Below are 10,306 nucleotides of genomic sequence, written 5' to 3'. Positions count from 1 at the left end.
CCCCACCACCCCCTCCTCTCCTACCCCAGAGCCCACAATGAATCACACTGCCTTCTAGTGGCAGTCCCACCACTGGGCACTGCCTCCTCTACCAGGCCCCTTCTGGCCCCTGGCTACAGTTCCTCCAGTGAACAGCTCCACAGAAACAGACAAGTGCAGCCAGTTGCAGCACTGGGATTGGGACAATAGTGGGCCTGGAGAGGAAGACTCGCACCTAAGTAAAGTGAATCAGAAGAAGAGGGTCCCACAGCCCTATTCTACCATCAGCCTGCTACCTGCAGACAAGGGCACATGGAACTGAGGTCAGGTGGAAAGCAGAGGTGGGTCAGCATACCCAGAGCACAAGGGCTGCAGGGGGACAGCAGTGTCAGGTCACAGGATATGAAGGCCACCACAGGAGCAGGTACCTTCTATTGAAGAGGCCTAACTCCTCTGTGACCCACTTTTACCTTGGAAGGATACAACTTGGCAGGCTGCTGCAGTGACTCTGGGGGGATGAGAATGTCATCAAAGAACCCTAGAGAGACTGGAAGAAACGGAGATGACTGCATGAGACAGGGCCCAAGAAGCCAGCCAGACAATAAGGGGTCTGCATGCTTAACAGGCACATCCCTATCCAGTGTGCCCATGGGACTGATGTCACCATGGGATTTAGCCCTTCTCACCTCAGATCCCCACACCTCTGCCTACATCACACACCAACCTGAGCAGCTCTGGGCAAAGCTCTAAGCACCTGGTACCCCAAACCTGAGGTCTGAGTTATGGCCTCATAGTGAAAGCCGATGGCCAACTGAGGTCCTTGCTCAATACCTGAAAGTGGGAGGGAGCTGAGTATACCTGTGCTTGGCCCTGAAAGCTGAGCAGTCTCCTCCAACAGCACAGGAAGATCTGCTTCCATATCTGAGCACCCCACCCCCCAACCACATGCACAGCACAGGCTACCTGCCCCCAGCCAGACTGCCCGAGATACTCAGGGTCACCTCACCATGCACTCCCTCTGGGCTGCAGCCCTTGATCTTCCCAATCAAAATCTCATCCAGGAATGGGTGGAACACCACGTAGCGAAAATGTACTGAAATGAAGGCAGCACGTTATTGACCAGCAGGCACAGGAGGACGACCTTGGAGACTGGGGTTGCCCATGCTCTCCACAATCCCTCCTCACCACCAGCACACTGACCCAGTGGTCAATGTCAAGTCCTCCTGCAAATCCACACCCTTCGGCTGAGCCCAAGAGACCCTCCCTCACCCCCAACAAGGTCATAGCTTGATCCTTTGACGGACCAGCAGCAGCAGCTGCTCTGGGTCTGTGGGCTGGCTCCCAAATCCATATGATAAGCCACACCTGAGCCCACACTCTGGGCCATGGATGACTCCAAGTCAATTCCAACCTTCCTCCAGGCTCTGCTTTAAATTCTAAAAAGGGCAACTGGCAAAGGAAATCAGGTTTGGAAACAAATTCCTATCTCCTGATGACTATTGAAGTTTGCCCCAGGCACAGCACTGACCTGGAACAGGATGCTAAAAATGCCCTGAACTTAGGGGGTAGAGTGGGTGTGGTGTGACAGCTCAGCAAACATACCTCTGTGGGTTTTCAAGACTACCTCAGGTGTCCCCACTCTCCTTATCTCGAGAAAAAATACCAGCTATGGTCCATGCCCACATTACTCTGACCCCAGGACCTAGCAGGACCGTCCCCCACATGACCAACACTCAGCTTGGTTTAATGAATCCTCAGATTCTCTACCAGGTGTGCACCAGCTTGGGCATCAGGCTTGTGGAGGCAGACAGCACATAATGGGGTGCCCAGGAAGCTCCAACTTTTTTTTTTTTTTGGGTACTGGGGATTGAACTCAGGGGAACTCAAACACTGAACCACAACCCCAGCCCTATTTTGTATTTTATTTAGACACAAGGTCTCACTGAGTTGCTTGGCACCTCACTGTGGCTGAGGCTGGCTTTGAACTCACAATCCTCCTGTCTCAGCCTCCCAAGTTGCTGGGATTACAGTCGTGTGGCACTGCACCCGGCTCCAGCTTTTTCTTGTATTTTATTAGAGACAGGATCTCACTGAATTGCTCAGGGCATCCCTATGTTGCTGAGACTGGTTTTGAGCTCGCAATCCTCCTGCCTCAGCCACTGGGATTACGGGTGTATGCCACTGCGCATACACATCCAAAAGTCGGAAGCATACAATGGACAGCCCAAGTGTCCATCTATGGATGAATTGTACACAAATGTGGTGCCCATACACATGGGATTATAAACCCTAAGGAAGAGGGCTGGGGGTGCAGCTCAGTGATAAAGCCCCTGCCTTACTTGTGTGATGCCCTGAGTCCATCCCCAGCACCCCTCCCTCACCAAAAAAGGAGAGTTTGGCCTGCACAGTGGCACGTGCCTGTAATCCCAGCAGCTCAGGAGGCTGAGGCAGGAAAATTGTGAGTTCATAGTCAGCCTCAGCACTTTAGCAAGGCTCTAAGCAACTTAGCAACACCCTGTCCCTAAATAAAACATAAAAAGGGCTGGGGATGTGGCTCAGTGGTTGAGCACCCCTGGGTTCAACCCCCAGTCTCCAATTAAAAAAAAAGAAGAGTTTGTTCTTAGTTGTGGGCTTAAGCAAAATTTGTGCAAGAATAAGTAAGGTTGCTTTGGGGTGTAGTAAATTTCTGCAAAAAGGATACTATGATTCTTACTCATGTCATGGTCAAGTTCACAGGGCCGAAAGCAGAATGGGGGTTTCGAGGAACTACAGAATAAGAAGACAGTATTTAATGGGAAGGGAATTTCAGCATAGGAAGATGAGAAAGTCTTGGAGGTAGATGGTGGTAACAGTAATAATAGCCAGGTATCGTGGCACACACCTATAACCCCAGCAGCTCAGGAGGCTAAGGCAGGAGGATCACAACTTCAAAGTCAGCCTCAGCAACTTAGCAAGACACTGTCCCAAAATAAAAAATAAAAAGGGGTAGGGATGTATCTCTGTGGTTAATCCCCCCTGGGTTCAACCCCTGGTTCCAAAATGTTTTTTTTAAATTAAAGTGATGGGAATGTAGATCATGGTAAAGCACCCATGGGTTCAATCGCCAGTACTTTGGGGTGGCAGGGGGGGAGACATAATGGGAATATATTTAATATCACTGAACTGTACACACAAAAAAGTTAAATCATTAAATTTTGTTACACACTTTTTATCAAAACAGGGAATAAAAAAGAAAAAGAAAAACCACCAACAGCAGGCTGCTAAGGGCTGAGTGGACAGAACAGAGTATTAGAGGGGGAGGCCAGGACCCAGGCTTGGCGGGCACCAGGTAGAAGTGCTCTAAGTGATTGTGGATAAGCCTGGCAAGTCAAGGTCAGTGTCTCAAATCATGAAAGCTGAAGTCTTCTGAGTACCCACCACACAGGAAGTTTTGCAGAAGAGTCTACTCGTGTACATTTAATGAGTATGCACTGTTATACTATTGGAATATATGGGGAAATGGAGTTTCAGAGAGCTAAAGCAACCTGTCCCAGGTGACAAAATGCAGAAGCACCTAGCAAATGAATATTCCTCAAAGCAGAGGTAAAGGCAGGACCTATCCTGGTGCTGTGGCCCCCTGCGGCACTTGCTCCACCAGACCAGAGCCTTGTGGAAGGCAGAAAGGGAACAGCAGAACTGTGCCTGGGGACAAAAGCCAGCATCAGAATCAAACAGCAACTGACCTCACTACAAAATAGCAACTCCACCTGCATGGTGCTCAGTGGCCCATGAGGAACTATATTATCAGAGTTACCCTACTGCACTCACGGAGAAACCAAAACCAGGAAGCGGAATTACCTGCCAATGCCCCCATCCAGGACCAGACCCAGAATTCACTTCTAGTCCCTGTGATGCGCCTACCCAGCGCTCAGCGCCGCATATTTGTTCCCAGGTGGAGAATGATGAAGATCAATGGGCAGTCGTACACAGAAACAACCAACCAACCATGCAGAACTTCCCCAAACCAGACTTATATCTGGAAGCTCAGGTACCTAGGGCCACCTGCTTTCTGGACAACCAGAGGTCACTTAGAGCCAGGGCTCAGCTCAGCTCCTTCTCCTGGAAGCAGCCCTGCTGGTGGTTTTCACATCACAGTCTTTGTTTTCTGCTCATGAAAATGCCCCTAGTCCACTCAAAGACAGCCTATTTCTTAGGGCTCCCTATGGAGCACAGTAACATCCACATGAATGAGTTAAGCCCTGGATGCCTGCAAGGGCCCAGGCAGTCCCAGCACATTCTGGAATGCCTGGGCATCCTCGTGCTGAGAGGCTGACAAGCAAAGGCTAGGACAGGGCTCCTTGGCCACAGGCTGTGAGAGCATCACAGGGCCCTCAAAACTGCCTCACTTCTGCTCTCAACTCTGATCCATGGTCTGGGCAGGCTGAGAATCTGCATTTCCATCACATGCCCAGGTGACAGCAAGGCTACAGACCCACACTCCAACAAGCTCCACACATCTCCATCAGGACCACGCCCCAGGCCCCTCTCCTCCTCTAACCCTGCCCTCCCAGATGCACACCCCTTCAATGTGACAGCATTTTCTCCCATCAAGAGGTGGAGTCTCTCCATCTCTTGCCCAGGGCCTTGGCCACATGACCCTCTGGCCACTGGGATTTAAACAGAGGCTGCAGAAGCGCTTCCTCAGGGAGCTTTGCAACCTTGAAACTGCCAAGCCCAGAGTGGCCTACTGAAAGATGAGACCACAGGAGGACCCAGACCAGCCAGGCTGCCACTAACCAGAACACACAGCCATCCTACATGGCCCAGACCTGGCCAAGCCACCCCAGAAGAACACCACCTAAATGACCCAGAGCATGGAGAAAAGCAATCCAACTGGAGGAGTACATGCTAGGTGCTATGGTCCTGTCCTAGGAGCTCTACCATGTATTAACCCCATCCTCACAGCAGTCCTGGAATATAAAATCTCTTTTTTTTTTTTTTTTAAGGAGAGAGAGAGAGAGAGAGAGAGATTGAGAAAATGAATATCTTTTTTGTGAGCCCATAGCATGCCAGACACTCGACCCTGGAGCCACACTCCCAGCCCTTTTTTCATTTTATTTTGAGACAGAGTCTTACTAAGTTAAGTTGCCCAGACTGGCCTGGAACTCATGTTGCTCCTGTCTCATCTTCATGAGGGGCCAGAATTACAGGCCTGTGCCACCATACCCAGCACAGGCCACATTTTCAACAGCTATGTCCTCCTGCTTCTCAAGGTCACCTGCTTCCCCCACCCTGCAACCCAGCAATGGCCTGGCCTGTCTCCTATACCGGGTGATGAGCAGCCCCAAGGATGGGCAAAGAGCAGGGCTGGGCAGTAGAAAAGACCCAAAGGGGCACAGATGTGGAGCCCCAATCACAGAGCTGGAGAGGTCTTGAAAATCACTTAGTTTACCTCCAATTTCTTTTTCTGGTACCAGGGATTGAACTCAGGGGCACTTGACCACAGAGGCACATCCCCAGCCCTATTTTTGAATTTAGAGACAGGGTCTGAGTTGCTTAGCACCTCACTTTTGCTGAGGCTGGCTTTGAATTTGCGATCCTCCTGTCTCAGCCTCCCAAGCCACTGGGATTACAGGCATGCACCACCGTGCTGGCGTTACATCTTATTTTTTACAGATGAGAAAACTGAGGCCCAGAGAGGGCATGAATCTGCCCACTCTTATGGCATCAACTCTTGACACAGTCAGGAATGGGCCCAGGTCTCCCACCACCTGCAGTTTCTTTATAGCTTGACCTCTTGCTATAGAATTGAGCCCAGGAAATGCAATGCCCTAGGAGGAGAAGGTACCCACCTTTGGTATGTGAAGCGCCATCCCCTGGGAACACATAGGCATCCTCCAGCTTGGTGATGTCAAACAGACAGATGCAGAGTCCCACGTTGTACACAACCTGTGTGCATGTGTACACATACACGTGACTATGAAGTCCAGTTCCCCAGGAGTACCTCTGGAGACCCTCATAACCATAAGCAAGTTGAGTATCCTCTTTTAAATGGAAATGAGTTGGGGCTCTGCAGGAGGTAACCATGGTAGGGAAGCTCAGGACACAGGGCTCTGGAAAGAGCAGGCCCATGGTGACAAGACAGATCCAGCCTCCAATGCCAGCTCTATCGTTCACTGTGTGACCCCTAATGCCATCATATTGCCTCTTGGAGCCTGTTTCCCCATCTGCAAAAATGAAATACCAGCTACAGTATTGTTAAATTAATACAGAGATTGGAGTAAAGCCCTATCTTAGTGTCTGGCTCAGCCACTGCAAAAACAACCAAGTGAGGATCCCTGGTATTACCAGTGAGGACTGGGGCAGGAATCCTGGCTACACCCACACGTTCCAACATCCCAAAGTCCACGCTGCAGCTTGCAGCCATTGAGTGGTAGAACCACAGCTAACTCCACTATGCTCACAATGTGTCACACACAGGCAGTTGTAGGGAATGTGCTGGCACAGTGACCAAGGGCCAAGACCCTAAGACAGGACAGAAGATCCCATGGCCCCAGTCCCACACCACAGTGCTCCAAACAACTTGTCTACTATGTCCAGTATCCACCAACAACACTATAATATCACCTCCTAGTAACAGACCTTGCAGGAGCTGTTCAGGGATTAGCAAGATACTCAGAGAACTGAGCTGTGGGCAGACCTCACTGCCACAAGATTGTGAAAGCCAGCTGGCTCAGGAGGCAGGTGAGATGCCCTTCAAGGACGCTAGGCCTTTTCTGTGTGGCCTCCTCTCAGACTCCCTAGTTCAAATATAGAAAGATTTGTCTCAAAAGGACTATGCCCCAGGGGACTATATTCCCTTCCTATATTTTTACACCTCTCTCTACCATGTTCATACCTCATTCCTCCACAAATCTTCACCTTCTACCTCACAAGGTAACAGAAACATCCACTAAGGGTTCCGTGAGTTCCATCTACCATCTAAACACTCCCAGATCTATACACTGCCATCCTTTGATCTCAACCTATTTTGAAGGAATCTTCCTCCTGTCTAAAGTCAACCAGTCTTCCTCTGGCTCTTTCCCAGCCCATCACCTCCTGCTGCTCTACCCATGAAGACTGAAACTCTGACTGTGAAATCGTATGGGGATGCAGACCTATCCATCTTCCAGCCCACGCTCCTCTCACCCTTCCCAAACCTACTAGCTTCCTCCATGTCCTTCCACAGGGCCTTTGCACATGCTGATTCCTCTGCCTGCACAGCTCTTCTCTATGCCTGGCCTACTCCCAACTCAAAAACAAATCCTCCAGTTGGCTCCTCCTCACCATAACATCGCCTCACAATCAGATGGCTCAAGTGCCACCTCCTCAACAAAGCCACCTATCCCTCTCAAGTTCATTTTGTTCCACAAGTGTGTGAATACCTGTTCTTCATGATATTTATATCAACTCGTCCTCATATACTTAACTGCGGGGGTCCTCCTTAGTCATTTCTGCTTTTCTCACCATAATCAATGATTATGGAGCATTTACTCTGCCAAGCTCTGGCTAAGTGTGGAGATACTGCAAGGAAAAAAACAGACAGGTCCCTGTCCTCATGGAGAGGAAAAACAAAATGCACTCAACAAATAAACAAAAAACAAGAATGTAACAGAGGAAAGAAAAAAGCAAGGTGTAGTGGCATGCCTGGAATCCCAGCAGTTCCGCAGACAAGTTCAAAGTTAGCTTCAACAACTAGCAAGGCTTTAAGCAACTCAAGGAGACCTTCTCTAAATAGAATATAAAAAAATACTGGGGGGCTGGGGATGTGGCTCAAGCGGTAGTGCGCTCGCCTGGCATGCGTGCGGCCCGGGTTCGATCCTCAGCACCACATACAAACAAAGATGTTGTGTCTGCCAAAAACTAAAAAATAAATATTAAAAATTCTCTCTCTCTCTCTCTCTCTCTCTCTCAAAAAAAAAAAAAAAGATACTGGGGATGTGGCTCAGTGGTTAAGCATCCCAGGGTTCAATTCCTGGTACCAAAAAGAGAATTAAAAGGAAAGATAATGATGACACTGGACCACTGGGCAGAGGGCAAGCACAGAAGGATAGGAAGGCCCCTCAGGAGCTAGCACTGAGGCAAACAGGCATGGCACATAGAAGATGTGCAAACATGTGACAGGAATAAATGGATAAATCTCCTGACAGTGAATTCCATGCCACTAGAACTCTCCATCTTTACAAAAAATAACAAATGGTAGGTAGAAGAGCATTGTCCTCATTTTGTAATAGAAACTGAGGCCCAGAGGGAGTGACTTGCCCAAGATCGCAAAGTGATTTGGAAGTGTGGAACCCAGCATTTATCTGTTACAAAACCCTTTAAAAGTCCATTTTCTCTTCTGATCCCCTCCTCAATCCTTGTGAGATTCGGAATACCCCCATCCCGTTTCCAAGCGGCGGCAAGGAGGTCCTGAGACTTTCAGCTCCTTGCCCAGGGACAAGGCTGGGCATGACCGTGACCAGGTCTGCAGCGGGCGGGGCCGGGCGGTACCTTGTTGGCCAATTTCTTGTTCAGCTCCTCGGCAATAGAGTCGTTGAGCTTCCTCTCAAACTGCCACGGGGGGATTCGCACGGTGTCCACCATCTCCACCAGGACGAACATCCCGGCCTGCGCCTGGAGCTCTGGGAACCGGAGAGCAGGTCACGCACCAGGGTCAGGGGTGTGGGGACCGTCAGCCCCACGGTCCCGCCTCAGTTGCTGAGACCCCCCGCCCCCGCCGCCCTGCCACAAGTCAGCGCCACGCGCCGCCACCACGCACAGCGCATCCGCACCCACCTGCCCTGGTGTTGCCAGACTGTGCGCGAGATTCCGAATTCCGTCACTTCCGAAGAGACGACCAATAAGAAGGCTCCGCCCGCCCCCTAATGCGGGGCGGGGCTACTACAGACTCTTGAGAGGGCGGGGCTACTACAGGCTCTTGAGGGGGCGGGGCATGGAGATAAACGAGGCGGGGCCTCCCTCAGCTGCGGAGCGGTCACCCCCGGGCTGAGCGCTTTCCGGTTGCTAGGCGACCTGCAAGCTCTCCCGGCCCTTGCGTGGCGCTCCTGGACTGTACTGCAGTACCTTCCTTCCAGGTCTCTAGCGGTTCTCTGCTCCGCATCCGGTGCGATCCTTTCAAATCACAAACATCATGCTGAAAACCCTTCGGTACTCTTGAGTTGTATCGGGGAGTTGCCGAGAAAGGGGCACTAGGAACTTTACTGGGACAATAGAAATGTTCTGGGTCTTCTTTTAGGTGGTGGTAACCATGATGAATACAATTGCCCAAACTCAGCGAACCCAGCACTTAAGATCTTTGCATTTAGGGCTGGGGTTGTGGCTCAGTGGCAGAGCCCTTGCCTCGCACATGTGAGGCATTGGGTTTGATTCTCAGCACCACATAAAAATAAACAAAGTAAAGATATTGTGTACATGTATAACAAAAAAGTTTTTTAAAGTCTCCTAATATTAATAATAAGATCTTCTCATTTAGCCTGGCGCGGTGGCGCACACCTGTGATATCCCAGCAGCTCGGGAGGCTGAGGCAGGAGGATCACGAATTCAGTGGTCTAATGTTCCTGAGTTCAATCCCGGGTAGTCACCGCCCCCCCCCCGAAAAAAAAAACAAAAAACTTTGCATTTAATGGGAGAAAGACTATACCTAAATTTAAAACTAATAGGAGTGGGGGCTGGGATTGTGGCTCAGCGGTAGAGCGCTCGCCTAGCATGGGCGGTCACGGGTTCGATTCTCAGCATCACATAAAAATAAAGGCATTGTGTTGTGTTCATCTACAGAAATAAATAAATAAATAAATAAAAAGATTCTCTCTCTTAAAAACAAAAACTAAAAACTAATAGGGGCAGAGGATGTAGCTCGGTAATAAAGTGCTTGCCTAGCATGTTTAAGTCCCTAGGTTCTATCCTCATTACTGCGTAAATAAATAAATGCTAATAAATTGGGACAAAATAAAACTCACAAGACTTATCAGGACCCTGTCTCAAAAATAAAAAGGTCTGAGGATGGAAGTCAGTGTAGAGGGTCAAAAACAAAAACAAACACACACACACACATAAAAAAAGAAAAACCACCAACAGCAGGCTGCTAAGGGCTGAGTGGACAGAACAGAGTATTAGAGGGGGAGGCCAGGACCCAGGCTTGGCGGGCACCAGGTAGAAGTGCTCTAAGNGGATGGAAGTCAGTGTAGAGGGTGCAAAAACCAAAAACAAACACACACACACACAATTTAAAAAAAAAAAAAAAACCCACCTCAGTAACATTCCATTGAATTAAGAATAAGTCCAGGGCTGAGGATATAGCTCATGGAAA

At 49.7% G+C, this 10,306-nt stretch overlaps 1 protein-coding gene across 2 annotated transcripts in view; it reads right to left on the bottom strand.

The window, feature by feature from the left end:
* The window catches only part of Polr3h (RNA polymerase III subunit H), a 10,711-nt gene extending 1,854 nt beyond the window's left edge, over positions 1–8,857 (bottom strand). The window contains exons 1-5 of one of the 2 annotated variants that reach the window (XM_015501862.2): positions 8,776–8,856; positions 8,491–8,621; positions 5,811–5,907; positions 986–1,072; positions 463–526 (exon numbers count right to left, since the gene is read on the bottom strand). In XM_015501862.2, the coding sequence (XP_015357348.1) occupies positions 463–526; positions 986–1,072; positions 5,811–5,907; positions 8,491–8,601 (359 nt within the window). In that variant the 5' untranslated portion in view covers positions 8,602–8,621; positions 8,776–8,856. Of the gene's footprint in view, positions 1–462; positions 527–985; positions 1,073–5,810; positions 5,908–8,490; positions 8,622–8,775 lie in introns of both variants that reach the window. The other variant, XM_015501864.2, reaches the window with a different exon arrangement.
* Positions 8,858–10,306: the final 1,449 nt, after the last annotated feature.

This window comes from Marmota marmota, unplaced genomic scaffold, assembly GCF_001458135.2.
Source record: "Marmota marmota marmota unplaced genomic scaffold, marMar, whole genome shotgun sequence".
NCBI classification, from domain to species: Eukaryota; Metazoa; Chordata; class Mammalia; order Rodentia; family Sciuridae; genus Marmota; species Marmota marmota.
The sequence above is the reverse complement of the archived record's forward strand: the minus strand, read 5'-3'. Positions and strand labels throughout refer to the sequence as shown.